The sequence below is a fragment of the Lupinus angustifolius genome, chromosome LG17 (assembly GCF_001865875.1).
Source record: "Lupinus angustifolius cultivar Tanjil chromosome LG17, LupAngTanjil_v1.0, whole genome shotgun sequence".
Taxonomy (NCBI): Eukaryota; Viridiplantae; Streptophyta; class Magnoliopsida; order Fabales; family Fabaceae; genus Lupinus; species Lupinus angustifolius.
In genome coordinates, this window is record NC_032025.1 from 525049 (window position 1) to 544513 (window position 19465).

General features: G+C 32.9%; 3 protein-coding genes across 4 annotated transcripts; all 3 read right to left on the bottom strand.

Annotated features, from left to right (window-relative positions):
- LOC109331731 (ubiquitin-conjugating enzyme E2 20-like) lies at positions 1673–3352 on the bottom strand. The gene is made up of 7 exons (XM_019566411.1): positions 3093–3352; positions 2732–2759; positions 2365–2592; positions 2200–2263; positions 2047–2106; positions 1785–1947; positions 1673–1708 (listed from the first exon to the last, which is right to left on the bottom strand). Exons 1-6 carry the CDS (start codon positions 3182–3184, stop codon positions 1904–1906), a joined length of 516 nt encoding a protein of 171 aa, XP_019421956.1. The 5' UTR covers positions 3185–3352; the 3' UTR covers positions 1673–1708; positions 1785–1903.
- LOC109331351 (magnesium-chelatase subunit ChlD, chloroplastic) lies at positions 4307–13502 on the bottom strand. Of its 2 annotated transcripts, none has more exons than XM_019565774.1 (15): positions 13220–13502; positions 12512–12690; positions 11721–11805; positions 11263–11579; positions 10776–10899; positions 10343–10435; positions 9244–9339; positions 8506–8649; positions 8068–8274; positions 7603–7758; positions 6867–6974; positions 6044–6178; positions 5500–5661; positions 4670–4790; positions 4307–4581 (listed from the first exon to the last, which is right to left on the bottom strand). In XM_019565774.1, exons 1-15 carry the CDS (start codon positions 13472–13474, stop codon positions 4496–4498), a joined length of 2268 nt encoding a protein of 755 aa, XP_019421319.1. In that variant the 5' UTR covers positions 13475–13502; the 3' UTR covers positions 4307–4495. The 2 variants fall into 2 exon arrangements, with proteins under 2 accessions (XP_019421319.1, XP_019421318.1); XM_019565773.1 differs by having other exon boundaries at positions 8068–8283.
- Positions 15391–17652, bottom strand: LOC109331354 (scarecrow-like protein 3). Its single transcript, XM_019565776.1, has one exon. The coding sequence runs from the start codon at positions 17042–17044 to the stop codon at positions 15629–15631; it is 1416 nt and encodes a 471-aa protein (XP_019421321.1). The 5' UTR covers positions 17045–17652; the 3' UTR covers positions 15391–15628.

A 19465-nucleotide genomic window follows, 5' to 3' on the forward strand; every position in this document is an offset into this window, starting at 1 on the left:
TTTATTCATTGTTTTGAATAAATGAAGACAAAAATGAGCTAATAAAAACGAATAATCTACTATTTGTAAGACTGAGAATGCAACTAAGAGGGAGTGAATTAGTTGACTTAAAATAATTGCCACTTTTTCTGCAAAATCAAGAGTTAAAGTGCAGATATATTATATATATATATATTTGTGAGCATGTGCACTGGTTTACTCAATTAACAACATACTGCAATTTACTATTGCAGTACTGCCCAAGGTTTGAAAATGCAGTAATGCCCAAACACATCTATAAAATAGTTTCTTAGTTGGGTTTGGGTTACCTGAAACTCAACGGGTTCGGACATGATAGTATTGTTTTTCAAACTCAGCCCCAATTTGCTCTTTTGCCATTCCTAAAAACAATCTTGTACTGGTAGATATATGCATTTAGTGGTAGACTCTTTTCAAGTGAATGCAATCCAATTTAGAATTAAGTTGACTTGCTAACATAATTCAGAGGTTGGAGGATGCTAACCAATGCAAAAAGGTATATTGGTTGCGGAAACAAGAAATTGAGTTGTGTTAAATATATGGAGAAGGGGCAAACTCCTTCAAGCATGAATTTAGATTAAATTTTTTATGTTGATTAATTGATTGAGTATAATAATTTAAATCACTCAACATATTCAATTGTTTAGGTTGATATACATTAAGCAAAATGTAATTAGAGAAGGTCAACTTGTTGGACTTGGTTTTTTAAAGCTAATTTTTTTCTTTCATATTCCTTAAACAAGTGTTCTTTATATCCTTAACTTGAACTTGTTTGATTGGGTAATGCGTCTTTATGATCAGTTAATGGTGTTGTTGTGTGATGTGGTCGTTGAATGTTGCAACTGTTTGTAGTGCATGATACATATAAGTGCTTCAGTTCTTCCACTCTTCTATCTTCCCTCATTACGACAACACAAGAAGACATTCCCAGAGAGTGGAGAGCCACTTCACATCTTCACAAGTCACACCCAAAGTTCAACTCTCCACCATGACAACCAGAGTTCACGTCCACGATGAGGACAAACCAGTGACTAGCAACTAGGATGGTAACCGCAATCTCGTCATTCAATGAATTCTATGATCATGACCATGACATGAATTTCCGTCGTCTATGGTCATGACTAAGCTTACTACCCTCATTGTTAATTGTTATGAATCTGAGCTTCGTACACATAAACCCAAGTCCCTATTTGCCTACTAAGTTTTAGTTAGTATCAATAGACTGAAACCTTCACCCCACAATTCCTCAAAGAAAGCAAGCAGCAAGTGAGTCAGCGTATAGCAACTCATACTACTAATTTGCAAGTTGCCTACTACTAATTATTAAGCTGTTAATTATTATGGGGTAGTTTTTGCTTATTTCATGACCATGTTCATAAAGCAACAAGGCAATTAAGTTGTGATTTAGTCGCTGCTCGAGGGCCACCCGCATGTTGTGGGCACGCCTACACCCGCTTAAGTTTTATGGGCACGAGCAAAACGGGCTGGGCCATATCTAATTATTAGTATCTAAAAAATCATCTCAGTATGCCAAAGAATCAGGTAGAACACCATCTCAATATGCCAAAGAATGAGGTAAATATATTGTAAAAAGTAAAAACAACAATGTGTTCTCAGGTAGAACACCATCTCAATATGCCGAAGAAAAAACTTCTCAATAAGCCAAAGAATCAGGTAATGCTTATAAAAACTACAATGTAGGGAAGTCCTTCCGTGAATTATACTCTCTATTGTAATTGAAAGAAAGATATGATTATATGTAAAACTCAGAATCCAAAAACAAAGAATAGAGACTTGGAAGTTGCAAAAATTCATCCCTTCTGTTCCTCAAAGTAGACGGAGAAAGGATCTTATTGGACCGGAGTAAGGAACTGCAGTTCCAAACCTAAGCACTTGAACATTTGTACTTCTCCACCATCTTCCTATATTCTGTAAAAAAACAGCCAAAATTATTTTAGCTCTCTCACCAGATATAAATTTACATATTCTCACCAACCGTTATATAACAAAAAATGAGCTATTTTATACCATCTTGATTGCTCCAAAGCTGTGCTGCTTGTGGATTAAGAGGTGAGCTAATATTTGGCTCTAAATAGGAGTAAATAACAAAAGTGAGGGCATGATGTACAATGAAGCATATTTAAAACTACAAATCACAGTGCATTTTAGCTTTTAAGTTACCTCCAAGCAAGCTTTGAATTGATAGAAGAATTGTTCTAACATCATAAGCAGATGACCATTTATCCTGTTACAAACAAAAATGACAAAAAAAGACGATGAGTATATGCAGCAATGGATGAATATTTCTTTTCAAAATGACACAAACATGGGTTCATTTCACATTACCTGAAGTATGTCCAAGCATATATTGCCCTGCATATCCACATTGGGATGGAAGCATGTAGTTTCAAACCTAACCTTTGGAGGCTTAAAAGGGTAATCATTGGGAAATGAAAGGGATAATTTGTACTCAGTTCCTTCAAACACAGTATCTTTGCTTCCTGCTATTGTTCCTTTCCAGCAGAACATGTTGTCCTCTACAGGGAAGGCAGATACACCAGGATCTCCACTCATCTGAAATTCAAAGTAAAAAAAACACAAACAATCATATCCCAAATGATTCATAGTTCCATATAAACAATACCCATTTAGCTTATCAAATCACAAAGAAAACTAAAAACAAATCCTGAATGGAATAAGATATGATTCTTACCATCAAAGCCATCAATTCAGACTGCAACCTGTTTAGTATAGACATAGCAATAAACCACAAAACAAGAAAGGAGTTAGAAAAACATTCCCAACAAAACATGTTATATTTTTATTCATAAATTGTTACATATATAACATTCTTATTTGAAAATAAGACCACAAATACAGAGAACAATTTTTTTTAATATTCTCAAACAAAGGAAAAATATTCTCTTTCTTGTAGAATAACTCATAGATCATAAAAACATAGTAAATTAGCATGTTGGGTAATGAAAACGATTGCGAATGAAAACAAAGAAAAAAAGAAGGAATTATCAACACTTAACTAAATCAAGTAAATATAGAAAACTGAAAATATAAACCTTCGAAGAACAGATTGAGAATCGACAGTCTTTGGTGGAGCAATTTTGTTGTCTTGAGAAGCTTCAACAGATTGGACGTTAATGGCAGCCATAGTAAAAATGAGTATTAGGGTTTCAGGAAGAGAAGAGAGAATAATAGAGAGAAATTGTGAAAGCTATATTATTTATTCACTATTGAGAGAAGCAAGATCACAGAAGAAGCAGAAGAGATATTTGGGATTTGGATTTTGCAATTTTATATTTGATTTGATTTGAATGAAATAAGGGTTTTGGTATAAAACGATGTGCGTGTTCACCAAACGACGCCACATCGAATAATTTGAACATTTTCACAACGGCTAGTCTTCTTTGCTTTATATACTCAAATATATCTAAAATAGTAATCAAGTTATAATTGTTCCATTAATATATCGTTGGTGATTAAATTAAGATTTCATTCACTCTATTTATAGAAGATGTTGAATCATTCATGAACAATAAAAAATATAACATTACAATTAATAATTATTAATGTAAGATAATGAACTTCCCTAGACATAATTTATGTGCATGAACATTCAAATTTTGAAGCCATTACTTTAGGGAGAACTTTGGCTAATCATCTTACTTTTACGGCTATGTTCCTATTCCTATGTAAAAGATTGATTATTTTATAAAAAAATGTATTCTAATAATAAGTAAATATATATAATAACTATATCATTTTTCATTCATTTGTATTAATTTTCTAAAAAATTAAAAATTAGTAAACATGAATAGTAGATAATAAATTGACAGTATATAAAACTAATAAACTTTCGATATATACATTTTTTTTCTCAAAATAACTAGATGAGTAAATTAATTGACTGAAATATATGCCTACACATGTGAAGATAAACTTCACAATATGTTTAAAGTTATATTTTTACAAATAAAAATGTATTACTCTTTTAAGTTTTGGTGTGCTTACTATAAGAACACTACTCACCACTGAAAAACATATATGCTAGAATCTCATGTAATTATATTTATACATGAGAAATAAATCAATAATAAAAGATATCAACGACAGCATGTAAAACTTATAAACTATTGTTACATTATTTATTATAGAAAAGCTCCAGTGACTCCGAACTTAGAAGTTATTATTGTCACGATGTCTTCTAATTCTTCTACATTGTTTACTTAAAAATCTTATGGTCTTCTAATTCTTCCAATTTGAGAGGTGTATGAACTAGAAATCTATAATAGTAGCAATTCTCATTTGGAATATACCAAGAAAAAAACAACTTCTGATTCAATAGAAGTTAAAAATGGAACTTGTTATTGAAATATGCTTTCTTCCCACCAATTTTACACTAAGATTACATGATACAAGGCAGAAAAAAAGTGGAGTTTGGCTACTTAATTCTCATAAGGTATCATGAATTTTTCAAAGCTGATAAAGCTTCCTTTGTTGCAGATGAGATAACAGCATCTGAAGCATTTGGTAAATAGTAATATTTCCCTGCAGTATGAAGTTCTTTTTATGAATAAAGTTTTCTTCTATTTCAGATAAGAAATTCATTGATTCAGTAGAATAGTAATGCACAAACCTTGGGCAACTCTAGCAATCTCCTTCGCAAAACCCGTTGAGACAAACTTGTTTTCGGTGTCGATGACAAGTAGAGACATTCCTGCTTTATATATCTTCCCAGCCACCTCAAGAATTTCATCCTTTATATCAAAACAAAGTTACAGTCAGTTCAGAGTGACACAAATTGGAACTGAACATCAATATGTAAGTAAGTCCTGCCAAGTTATACAAATTCCAAGAGTTTGATTTTGATCCATTGTCATAGTAAAGTTTATTTACACTATTGACTCATCATACATCACTAATGTGTGATTTTAAGATTGTTATTATAAAAATCAAAGATTTCTAATGATGTGACAATACACTATATTGGTGGACAGTATGGGTTTTACATAGTCAGTGCATTCTAGATTAAATCCATTTCAAAAGAGCAAATGCTTACCAACAAATTAAAAAAAAAAAATAAAAAAAACCTATATTTTTGTGCTTTACAAAAAAGGAGATAAGAAAACAAGTGAAATTTTTTGTATAACTTCTATTTAACATGGTTGAATTCTAAATGAAGAAGTTTACAAATTTCTTTCAAGACATTGGATACATTTACTTTGTCATTTAATACCTTTTGCAATTAGTGGTAACAGTAACTGTACCCTGAAATTGATGGAGGATATAGCAAAGCTAATCTAACATGTTCGCAATCTTCTCTCGACCTTCGTTACAAAGTGGTAAGAATAGATAATGGAACCTTTTGGGTTCATTTTTATCTGGTTACTGAAGAGATGCTCATGACATTTAGAAGTGAAGAAATTGAAGGCTATATCCATTATCATGTGTGCAATGTAACTGTACCTTCAATTCTTGCTGTGAAGATTTAGGGGCATCAGAAGCGGCAGCAGCTTCAGGGTCATTTGACCTTTTAAGTGATATATTGGCTCTGCCATCAGTGATTGCAACAATCATTATGCGTCCAACGTCACCACTTTTCTCCGCATTTAATCCAACCCTGACAGCCTAAATATTTTTTTATGAAATCGTTTAGGAACAAAAGTCTATATCTTACAAATGAAAGAAGAAACTAGCATCAGGAGGAGTTTTATATGGAATTATACATCAATTCTCTATCTGTAAATACTACATCAGGAAAGATCCAAGATAACATTCTCCATCTCTATGCCCAATGTCAATTTTTATAACTGGTAATGTATTTCCCTTAAAAAAGATCAATAGCTGCAAATCAGTTAAAATATTAAAAACAGGTTCAGATTAATATAAAGAGCAATCATGGTGTTCTATTTTGTGAGGATAATGGTTTTCTAAATTATGATCACAGTAAAACGTCTATTAGTTTAGATATATTACGGTACTAAGCATGAGATGTAAAAGATCAGCATACCGTGGTAAGACCATGAGCAAGGGGGGACCCTCCACCACATGGAAGCCTTTCTAAACGTTTCCTTGCCATTGAAATTGATCTCGAAGGTGGCAGGAGAACTTCAGCTGCATCTCCGCGGAATGGAATTATAGATACCTATTTCAGAAGAGCAGAAATCGTTAGTGGTTTATTGAGACAGAATCATACAAATGAATCATGTTTTCTGTTCAGTCCAGCATATTACTCATTACCAGCTAAACTCTTAGGCATTTAGATTTAGCTGCATATGAGGAATCATATAAACAAATTAAATTTATTGTCTACTCTAAAATAATGATTCTGGTTCAAGGATCTGCAATTGTACCAATATATAAATATATAATGGTTGTGTCTGTAACCAGCTATGCAAAGGTTAACCATAAAACAAGTTTGTACCAGTGCACATCCAAGGAAATAAGAATAGTTACAAATATATTAAATGCTTGAGTTCTCGTTACCTGGTACATAAGAAGTATTTGAATTGTGACAAATATTATCTTTCAAACTATATGTTCAGCCTAAGAAATCTTGGACCTGGATCTGCTGCAGTCAATATTGGGCTGCAGTTGCTGCAGTTAATGATCCAAGGGCTCAAAATTTTCAAACTTTATTTTTAGTATTTTTTTGCCCCAAGGTATATGATTTTGATGGTTGGAATTGCATGCAGATCCGAGTCCAGAAATCTTATCTGAGGGTAGATGGATACATGTAATTTCAGACAGAATATGAAGCCTCACTCTCTTTCACCATTCAATTATAAAGAGATTCCTCTTAAATGTTAATAAAAGATATGTAACCTACTCACCTGATCCCTGCTTGTATAACTTTCTGCCAGAAGCTTAAGTGCTGCACCTTTTGCATTCTGCATCCTATTCAATGCCATGCTTCCGCTTGCATCAACCACAAATATCACCTGCCATAGTTATAAGCCTTTTTTAAAAAAACAATTGCATAAAAGCTTACACCAAATAATTCCAATTTTTTATCAGTACCTTCATAACAAACTTCACATCTACCTTTGAGGTTTAAATTATATTCTATACTAGCCAATTGGCCAAGTCAAGTAAAAAAATTAAACTAAAATTAATTAATTAATTACACTGGCAGAATACGATGCAAAAAACATTATCATTTAAACCCTTTAAAAAAAACAGAATGGATTAATTACTAATAATCATATTGATAATAGGACAACTCTCAAGGCTTTGTATAACACCAACATCAGTAATATCTTCTGAGTTTGACGTAACAATTACTAACTACAGATAGCACAACCTAACATGTAAGCAAACATACAACACTATTTTTAAAAATAAATATAGCAAGGGCGGACTGCCATAAAAGTGATAACTACAGAGAAAAAATACAGGAAAAAGGGGATGACAAGGAAAGTTGAGAGTAATTTAGAAGCAATAGAAGAGGAAGGTCAGGGGTGTTTAGAGAAAATGTAGAGTACAAATGTAGAATTATTTAAAATGATTCATTTCATTAATTTTCATAAATAAATTTAAATGCTACTTCGGAAGTGAGAACATGTGTACCAAAGCCCCTGCTTTACGTGCCATTCTCTTTGCCCTCATGTCAGTTTTCTCAACATATACTTTTCTACGGCCTTCAGAGTCTTTTGCCCTTCGCAACTTTTGATAAGGTGCAGCAGCTCTAAGGGTTGCATCAACAGCCAATCTCTTTACAGGCCCCTACAAATGGTAACAGCACTCGTTGAAAAAAGCATATAAAATACAAACTTCAATAAAAACGAAGTAATCTCGACGATCAAAGATAATTAATTGATGGGTATTTTAAATATAATTAAATTAATAAATTAGAACACAATGATAAAAATTCAGGTGTACATAAATTAATCAAATCATTCAATTCTATAATGAAAAGGTGTTGACTAAAATTCCAGGCACAAATAAGAAATAACAGCAAACATGTAGACACATTATATATTATATTTTATCTATTTCAATTGTAGGACAAATATATACGGTGGGAGTACCAACCTTTGGAAGCATTGGTTTAATGTATCTGCCTCTATCCTCTGAAAATATGACATTTTTTGCCCTTCCAGCCTTCCCACGGCGTCTCTGTGCTTGTTGGGCAAAGAAGAGGAGTTTTTCATCCACCAAGCCCCCTTCAGCATCAAAGATAAACTCTTCAGGCAATTGATCTTGCTGTTGTTCATTCTCCTTATCATCATCCTCATCATCCTCATCATCCTGTTTAGAAAGATAGTATTCAAATTTAGTAGGTATAGTGAGGTGAATGCTAAAAACGTAACTATAATTCATTTATTCCATAAAAACGATCATTTTAAAAGAAAGGAAACCCACTGGACTTGACATGGCTAATATTTCTGGTAAATGAACAACAATCTATTACTTTCAAAAAGGGGATTGGACTCAAAACTTTGTTCAACTTGAAAGACGATTTAATTCAACCTCTTCTTCTTTTTCTTCCTCTTCATTCTGTTCTTCACTAGATTCTTGGTTTTGTGGAGGAGGTGGTGGAGGTGGAGGCTGCTGATTTTGTTGCTCTGGTGGGTTCTCGCTAACGATTGAACGGGGAAGAATGACCAATTCTACCTGTATCAGAAAGCATGGATACACTTTTAGAATGTTTATCATAAAGTAATGTTAGGATGTAAATATTGACTAGTACATACTGTTATTGAGATGGGCTAGTACCAGTTTTACTACACTTGTTTTAAATTGGTTAGTATCAATACATATAAAGGGAGTCTAACTAAGACCAAGTTGGAATATCCAGTTTGCAACTTCTCTCTCTCACACACACACCTACACCCACACACCCACAGTATAAGAGCTAGGTTCTTAAACAAACTCTTAGGCTCTTAATGATTCTAGCAATCCAGCTAAGCCTGTATCAAAGCATCAATCAATATATGAACTTTAAAATGTTGTCTTTATAGCAAAGTAAAACGGAGCACATTCTGGGTGTATAATTCAAGGAAATTCCTTCAGCACCCTTAACAATTAGTGGCCATTGGCCAATATTTTTCAGCAATCATTCCCACTTAATTGAAATATAAATTAAAAATTAACTTTGTAGCAATGAGTACTAAAGAGACATATATAGTTCAAGCTACGTTTTGTAACCAGCAGTCTGACACAAATGATATACCGAACTCTTGCATTTAAATTTCAAAGAAAGCTTACAGCTTTTTTCAGGTCATCCGCATAAACCTTTTCACGTCCTTCCAGAGCAGCTAAGCACTTTGCAACACGGGCAGCATATAGTTCAGCTCTGTGACCCTGTAGTTCATAACTATTCAAAATTATCAACCCACTTGATAAGGGTTTGCAATATGGTTTTGTACAAACTAATTTGAGGACAAATCAATTGCTGATTTTCTCATGTATCAGAGTATATGTATGAGGTTAAAATATCAGGTCACAATGTTTCAAACATTTTCTTTAACTCTACCAAGGTATCATCAGTTCAACATTCTGAAGTTATTCAATGAAGCAAAAGTTAAATAACTTCTATCTCATTTCTTTTACACTGCCAAGTTCTTCATCTCCCACTCTTCCTTCTGACATGCATAACTTCAATGCCCAAGATTAGCATGGATAGGGTGACAGTATATATACATAGAATTAATGCCAAAGCAGTATAGCAGTGTAAGAGAACAAAGAGCCTTGATATGGCATACTAAAGACATTCGATAACCTCAATTCAGAGACTAGCATAATAAAGAGGGGAGAGAAAAAACAGAAGGTTTGCATTTAAACTGAAATCCTTGTGAGGCCTCAAGCATACAAAAACATGTCTTGTGTTCTGAAAACTTACATCACAGAGAATCCTCCTTAAAATAGGTACTGAAACCTTGAGTGTTAGTTATGAAGAAAATCATGTGTTACAAAAACGAATATAGCTTCAAAAAAATAAAGAAAACAATTATTGGGGCATTTATAGAATGATAGATGACTGAGGTTTATTTTCTTGTCCCATTCACTTGGTCAAACAAAGGTTTTAAATTTCATAAAATATTTATAATTAATATTAATAAAGCTAAAGCAAAAAACTGGGATGGTTTTTTATCTGCAATTAACAGAAGAATGAGTCATGTGAGTGGATTTACTTTATGAGACCATAAAATCAGTTGCTTCCCTTAAGAGACAAAAAGAATTATAAAATGAACTCAAAATTGGACCATATTCGTAGAAATGGAAACCTTCTGAACATCTCTAGTGCACATCAAATGTAACATAGATAAAATTGTTATGAAATGTAGAAGAGTTACAGAGACTTAACCTGGCAACCACCTCGTAAAGCTTCAAGAACCAGGTACTTTAATTGTTCAGTGCTAATAGTAACATCCTTTAAATACTCTCTAGCCAAGATGATCTGCACCAGGTAGATATTAATGAAGTTATATCAGTTATGCTGTCAATCTACAGAGCAAAGCTATAACAGAATAAACAATGTAAACTCAGAAGTTCAATTTTGGATAAATTCCTGTAGGTCCTCAGCGTCTCTCTTAACCCTCATTCGTTTTGTGAAAATGACATAATGTATGTAAACCTATTTATTATGGTTACATCCTTCCAGGTTGAGTTCAAGTTATAAGTAGCTTGTATTGTATAACATACAAAACTCCTCTTAAGTAATCTTGTTTCATGAGTTTATGATTAGTACTAGGCTACTCTTCTTTACTCTCTTCATTTTCACTGCTAGACTGACATACCTGAGTTTTTGCTAAGTCTGTTTCCTCTTCAACCATTTTAAATATTTGGCTGCTGTTTTCCTGAAATTCTGTAGCAATTCCAACAGCCGCAACACGGTTTTCAAAACTCATTGGGAGATCTGCACTGCAGAGGGGTGCATAGTTAGAAATAAAAGTGATGGCAAAAAAATGATAACTTGTTCCATTAGCTAAAATATTTTGTCAGGATAGGTATATTTTACCATTTCTGATGCCAAATAATGCATGTCCAGATTTTGACGATATATATATATATATATATATAGAGAGAGAGAGAGAGAGAGAGGTTATAAAGAAAAAGGAGCAAAGAGAGGGCAGGAAAGGGAGGCTCAGAAAAAGTGAAATAATTCCACAAGAACTTCTCTTATTTCAGGATGTACTTTAGCCTACTCTCCCCATCCCCAAATTGCAAGGGGAATAAGATGAGAGAGAGAGATCAAAAGAGTAATACAGTTGATTAGGTTGGTACCTCAAATTAATTGCTATGCGATCAAGCAAATGTTCACGAACAGCGCCCTCATCTGGGTTATAGGTGGCAATCAGAAGTGGCCTGCAGGGGTGCCTGAAGCTGATTCCCTCTCTTTCAACAACATTCACTCCTTCAGTCAATACATTAAGGAGCAAATTACTAATACCCTCATCTAAAAGATTAATCTCATCAACATATAAAACTCCTCTGTGAGCTTCTGCAAGTAGGCCTGGCTGGAAAACAGTTGTGCCGGTTTTCACAGACTCCTCAACATCAACTGATCCAATGAGTCTGTCCTCTGTGACTCCTAGAGGAATCTAAAGCATAAATGAAAATATGATGCTTTTCTGCAATAAAAAATAAATTCTTTGCAGATAGTAAACATAAAATGAATCTTGGACGGTTGAACATATATTACGTATCTTTTTAATATGCAAAGCTTATTCTCTGAACAGTACCTGAACAAAGGGAGACTTCACAATACGGGTTTTAATATTTCCAGAAGAATCATATTCCAGGCGTTCGGTAAGATCATCTTCCCACCTATAAATGTTGACCTCTAGATTATAAATTAAAAGAATAAAAGGCAAGAGAATAATTTAAGAGGGTTTTGTAAAAATAAAAAAAGGGATTAACAAAATTTGCTACATACAAATGAGGAATTGAGCCATCATTTAAATATTATTTACAAACAACAACCAAGCCTTCACAAAAACTTGTTTATGTGTGCTTGATGCTATACATAGTCTGGTCCTAAGCCCAGATAAAAGGTGAAGGTGGTATTAGGCAATCGACAGTCAACGTAAAACTTTGTCGAATCTAAAAGAGTTAAAAATGAATATTATTTACAAAGCTAAAATCAATTTAGTAACACTTCACAAGAAAATATAGGAACATTATTGCTTCCAGGGATACACAATTGCTAGTTCTAACTACTAGATTGAGTTAGCATATCTCAAAAATGGCATGACGCATGCAAAGTTAGCAAGTAAATTAACAGTGAGAACAATTAACAGCATTAAGTATCATCAATGACAAGTGACCAAAATGTGTTCCATCGAATCAGAATGAACAAAAATCACTCTGCTAGATTTGAATGACAACGTGTTTCTTCCTTAAGCTCTTACTACTTCTATAACAACAAAAACAATATGTCACGTAACTCATGTTATGTAAACATGTAAAGTCATTTTACATCTCAAAACTAGTAAACTTCTTCCTCGTGAATGGAAGAAGTTAGGGACCTTACTCTTCTGGGCAGGTTGGATCTGCATTGGCAATTGACCCTGCTACTACTTCAATAGGTGGCAGTACCGCATGCAACCCCCGTGCCATTACAGTTTTGGCCGTTCCTCGCTTTCCTTGTATGGCAATTCCCCCGATTCTTGGGTCAGTAGCCCCAAGCAAAAGAGCAGTTTTTATAGCATCCTGCAGAGCAACTCAAATTTGTGAAATTCATCCTTCAAAAGAAGTTTTTTACTTCCATGTTTGTTTAGAAGTCATAACATTTTCCAAAATACATCAAAGCTAAAGACAACATAATTTAGTTCTGCTAGTGTGCCATTTCCCCTCCTCTTCTATCATTTTTTAAAGTAAAAACAAAATTTTATGAATTGTTTAAGAAAATTTAAAACCGTGTTTTATCAATATATTAATAACCCTGCTTAAGATGGCTAGCCTCAATGTACTGTTGCCTGGAGGTCACGAGTTTAAATCCCGGAAACAATGCTTACATGCATCCTGTAGTCTCGTGCATTAGGCTCGTCCTTATTAATAATCCTGCTTCCTACATAATCATGTTCCAGTTTCCTTTATGGAAAGGCCTTCTTATAACCCCTTTCATTCTATATTTTTCCTATTTATTTGCAGTGCATATGTACTAAACTACTAATAATTACAAACAAAAAAACAATTAAACAATTAATTACATAAAATAAAGAGCGAAAGGAGAATATACTTGGCCTATAACAGCAGCGAGAGGAAAATATTGTCTTCCATAATCAATTTTTTGAATGTCTTTGTTAGGCTTCTCAGAAGTGGTAACCGCCACAGCTCCATTTTCAGATTGAGAAGCTACAGCATTAACAATAGTAACTGATCCTCTTGAAGAACAACGTTGCTTTCGAATTGATGTAAATATAGGGAAAATAGAGTGATGATTAAGAACAAGGTTTGAAGAAGGAACAGTGAATGTAAAACCCATTGAAATCATATCAGAATGATAAAGACTCACTCACTCACTAATTTCTTATCTCTTCCACCTTTTATATTATCTTCTTTCGTTCCTTCTTAATATGCTATTTTATTTAACTAATTACTCTACTTTTTATCAACTTAATTAAGTTTTTCAAAAAAAACATATATTATTAAATGGTTCAATACTAATTATTAGTGTACTAATTAAAATCTCATTATCCATAATATGTTAAATTGTTAATAATTTAAAAAAATAAATAAATTTATTTTAAATCAAATGTAAAAAAATGTGACTACATCATAGATCATCTAATAATTTCTTCATTAAAAAAAGTTTAATACAGTATGTTAAATTAAAAACTTGGAAACCAACCAAGTGTTTGTCTGGTGATGTTAAGATTTCATTAAATTTTCAAGATTAAGGTTGAGAGGGTTCAATTCCTGGGAGCGACAATTGTTGGAAGATATAACTACAAACTCTGAAAGAAATTAATTATTTAACAAAAGAAAAGTAAGAAAATATTTTTAGTAGTGCAAAAAATTAAAAACTTGGTGGTTATTTATCCACTGAAAATTGCTAATAAGGGTTTGGTGGGAGTGAAGTCTCATGTCTCTAGCCATGCTTAATCTTAATACTTATGAAAGGTCTTAATTTTTAAATATGGAGTTTTCATTTAGACACTTAATTTAAAGAGTCATGTGATTTCATTTGCTTATAAATTTCCCTTATCTAAGATCACTACTCAATTTAAAGAGTCATGTGATTTCAATATTTTTATTAAGTACATTCTCTTATATTTTCAATTATTGTAGTATATTTTATGCAATTTTATTTATAAGCATCATTTCAATACTAATACAATTGTTGGAATAGATAATATCTCCATATCAAATATTTATACAATACATCATTCATCAATTAAATATAAATTATGAATGATATATCAAAATTATAAAATATTATTAGAATTAAGTCTATGTTTATTCAAGTGCAATCACTATTATTATCCAAAACTATCGGTTTAAGTGATACATATTTGATTTCCTTTAAGTAAGGTCTCGATTCGAGTCTTGTGGGCGAAAAAATATTTGCTGGGAGAGTTAGCCCACATATTTATGAATGTTCCCGACTCAGACAATATTACCTTCAGTGAGATAATACATATGAGAAACAAAAAAAATCACAATTACCGTTGGTCACATTGCTGAAACAAATCTTATCAATCAACAGTCACATGTCCTCAGCTAAATGTTGTGTACATTCTTGTGATATAAACATTATTATATTTTATACTCATTTTATCATGATATTGTCTCTAACGATACGTAGATTTTACAATCATTTTATTAGGATATCGAATACATTATTTTTGCTCATCCTTAGGTACTACAATATTGATATTGTTATGCTGATATTTAATATTAGGGTTGTAATAAACATACTAATTTAATAATATACACGACACAATCTTATATCGGAGGATCCTGCATTTTTTATATTTAGTTTGGATATACCATGTCGTTATTTATTTAATTAAAGATGAAGCTGTAAAATCTTTATATTGATAATGTAAAGATTTATACACATGCACTCCATCATTCACTTGAATTATTTTTTCTGAAAAGTCAATCATAATTAAATATCAATGGTAGATGATGCAATAACAGTATATAAAACTCATATCAATTGCATATATATATTTTTTTTCTATAGATGAAATGACATTGAGGTGATGAGCTTAAAATCTATGCTAGGGTAAAGTTTCAACACATCATTCACCATTTATTTGTAATACTTTTGTTTGAAAGTCAATGATATATGAATGTTGTAGATGTATTAACAGTGTATACATATTAAATCGTTAGTTGATACAGCTTAGGATGTATGAATTCATGACAAATAAAATTAGCATCATGAAAACAATGGAACAATAATCAGAACCACAACTAAATCATTCATTTCTCTAATTTTTCTATGGAGTTTCATTAGGAAATAAGAGTATTTCTTAACTAATCTTGCTGAATAGCCATTACCATATTGGAAAACTCTTTCATACAAACAAAGAAAAGAAACTAAAAATAGAAAGCTGAAGATTCCACTAATCAATACTGTATTTATGTATCTCTATTTCCCCCCTTCTTTTTCATCCATTCTGGCTTGAGTTTAGTCTTACTTTCTTGATCTCCATGCCGATATCGAATACAAGGACCGGTCCTGCCAGCAAATTACTACACAACCATTTTCTTCCTTCATCCTATATCCCTCGCAACCATAAGTCTGTAGAAACCTCCTTGCTTGCAACATACCGAAATAGCTTAAAGGCACGTTGCCAAACCCGGTGAAATCAAGTCTTTGGAACCACTTATCCAGCTTCTCATGTCTTTCCTTTCTTTCAAACCCTTCACAAGCAATAATGTTCTTGATTTCTTTGCCGAAAAGCATATTCTCCACCTTGAATCTCTCCAATGACGCTCTTGAGACAGTGGACTCCAAACAATCAAATAATGCTGCATAAGAATATAGGGCTTCTAGTAGCCTCTCCATCAATGTCGAACCATTATGATTGAAGTCTTGTTCTGCTACAACCATGACCTTCGGTGATAATGCCCACAAGGCATTAAGAAAGCTCTCCGAATTAATTGAAGCGGTTAAGGATACAGGTGACGATGAGGTTGAGTCATGGCTTGGGCTATAGCCATTAACCATAACTTTCTCGGACAATTCATCCAACATGCTTTGGTTCATCAGCACAGTCTTTTGCAGTGAATTTTTTGACATGAGAGGCGATTTTCTTCTCAAGGCTTCATCATCCAAGGCCAAAAGGGAATGCAATTGCAGAAACGAACTTATTGCTAGCGCCTCCCCGGTTTTCACTCGAAGTCTGTCGAAATCAAGATTTTCTAATTTGCTAACTACAGGATTGAATTGGAACGGGATATCCAACTTTTCTGCTTCTTCGGAAAGTTTATGAGCCATCTGATCAAGAATCTCTTTCTGCTGATGAACACCGGTAATTCTCAAATGTGGAGGGCCTTCTGGACGCACATTCAAGACTTGGAGGAGAGCAATCCACTGCATAGGCTCGGAGGCATTGAGATCAATTATATGCACCATTTTCTCCCCTTCCATCGCTTCAACAATAGCCTGATTTGTCAGAATATACGCTACTTTCAAGAACGGGAACAACTCGAGGAAGAGCTTCTTGACAAGCATTTCTTCCGAAACCATAACCATCTTGGTAGAATTGAGTGCCCTGTGGATACCAGGCCACGATTTCAGCATCCGATCAGCGAGTGCTTCAGTAAAATAAGTAGCAATTCGCTGCATAGTATCGCCATCGGGCGAGGCGAGCTGAGAAATTTGCTCAAGTGTGATGTTTGCATTTTCAAGACTACCAGCAGCTACATGCTTTGCACAAGTGAGCAATAAATGGATCAAACACAAACCCCTTTCCTCGGATTTCATTTCTCTAAGCCATGTGTATGGAGAACCTATGCTGGGTGAAACCGACATCATAGAGAAAAATTGTAAAGGTGAAGAAGTTACAGAAGATGAACCTTCCTCTTGAAACATTGATGATCTCATATAATATAACAACAACAATAACAATAACAACCTTATGAGTTTGAGAATAAATAAAACAAAATGCTTCAGAGAAAATCTCTAATATATCAAAATCTCACCCTCAAGGAATAAGCTTGAATTAGAAAACAAAAAACAAATTCAAGCACAAGGGTTATAATACTAATCCCTAATATGATTTCTCAGTCAAATACTGCAGAGTGAGACAAATTAAAAATAAAAAATAAAAAATTTGATCAGAAACTGAAGGCTAAAAGAGTTGCACTAATTAAGCACAACAAAATTATGAGCAAAGCAGAGTAACCCTAGAAAAACGACATAAGCATAATTATGAAATGGAAGAAGGAAAAGCTTAGTCCTTAATGGGTTTTGCAATTGAAGAAGGATAAATATAAAGCCCCATGAAAATTCGAAAGCTTGGCGCTTGGAACACACTGAAAATAAAAAAGGAAGCAGAAGGATAATGGGGTTAGGTTTAGTGTTTTGTTGTTGTATGTATGTAAGAGGAGGAGTGGAATTGAATGTTTGTTTGGACTTGTTAAAGTAAGTTACGGATTGAAGAACTTGTTATCATGGTTACGTTGTCGACAATGCTTGAAGGGTCCCTTTGTCTTTATTGTTTTGTTGTCCTTCACTCCTAATTGAACTGTGGAATTTCACACAGAGTGAGAGAGGATGAATCGAAAAGAGATCATGTGTCCCGAATGATATTTCATTCTTCCGGACTTAATCAGAATATTACTTTTATTTTTATTTTTAATTTTTATTTATTCACGTGATAATATGTTATTGAATCTGGAATGGGACCACATAGGATTTTGTTAAGCACCACTTTCACTTCATCATTTCTTATCTCAGCTCTTAAATCAGTCTGCATATGGACCTGCCTGTGTTTTAGTGTTTTCTGTTCTTCTTTTTTCATTTCAATGTACCTAAAAAATTATGGGTTAAGAAATCATGAAAGAATAAAGTAACATATATTCAAAACTAACTCATTACTTCTCATAGTTTTAGAAACATCTGTTCTGATATGAATTTAGTTTTTTATCTCCAAAGTTTTTAAAACAAAATATATGCTTAAAATTAATTGATACTATTGGTTTTTCTTTTGGAATGCAATCCTAAAAATCAAACTTTATCTATATTCATTAAATAAGTTATTTATCTGCTATGTTAATATTTATGTTTTTTATATTGAGGTGTCCTCTAGTTATCATTGAAGATAGTTCCAAGACATTCCTAATAAAAAGTGTTTTGTCTTTCTTAATAAAAGTATTAGGTCAGTTATAATATTATAGATAGTTTGAGAGTTGAATTTTGGAAAGAAACAAAGAAGAAGAAAAAAAGGATTTGAGAGTCATTTCACAAATGTATTTCATAGCTCCAAGTTTTCTTTTTCTCTTCATTTCCCTCCAAAATTTAACTCTCAAACTAACTCTCAGAGAAATAGTAGGCGGAATAAAGCTTTTTGTCATTTATAGTTTTCATAAGATATTGAAACCAGAAAAAAACGACTAAAAAATCAAATTAAGAGACAAAACATTTGATGCTGTTAATCAAATTTTCTTAGAAACCTAACCTCTCCCAATGAACTCAACTACTCAAAATGGTTGGCTTATTTGTCTTTATCTCTCTACAAAATTTGTTCTTTTTCTCTCAAAAACTTGGGATTACATCCACTCACATAGAACTTGTACTATTGTATGAATCATCAGCTTATGATTTATTGAAAAAATATTTTGAAGTTAAAAAATCAATAATTAATCATTTTTGACCCATCACAATTTATATGATAACAAATATGTACCCAAAAACTTCAACTTGATATGTTTTCTTTTGTCTTTACCTTAGGTGGATAGAGAATTAGGGCTGGCCAAAGAGTTATAATATTCCATAAGGTGACTAGAATCCAAACATGCCTTAGCAAAGACAAACATTGCCCTCACTCAAATTTGTTTCTTAGCAAAGTGAATATGAGTTTGGCAAGAAAACTCCATAACATGCTTCCAAAACATGGTTTTGTTTTATTTTCATAGGCTATGACCTTACAATTGGTATTATCTTATTTGATGAAGACAAACACAGGTTATGGTAACCTTCAAAAGTAGCTTGTGCATTTATCTATACTTGTGGATTCTTAGGTGGCACTTATATTATACCATTTTTTTAGCATTTGCCAAATTTCATACGAAATTACCAAACTCAAATAACATGCCAGCTTGAGTTGCTTGTAACCAAATCAAATGACTATCTTGGATTCTAATAACCTAAAATTAGTAATTAGATTTTTTTTATTACCAATGATATTCTCTTAACTTTTTAGGTAAATAACTAATCTCTTTTGGAGTTTGTAGTTGTCATTTCCAACAAGTGTTGCTCTCAAAAATTGAACCCTCAGCCTTGAGATCTAGTCTTGTCGGTAGT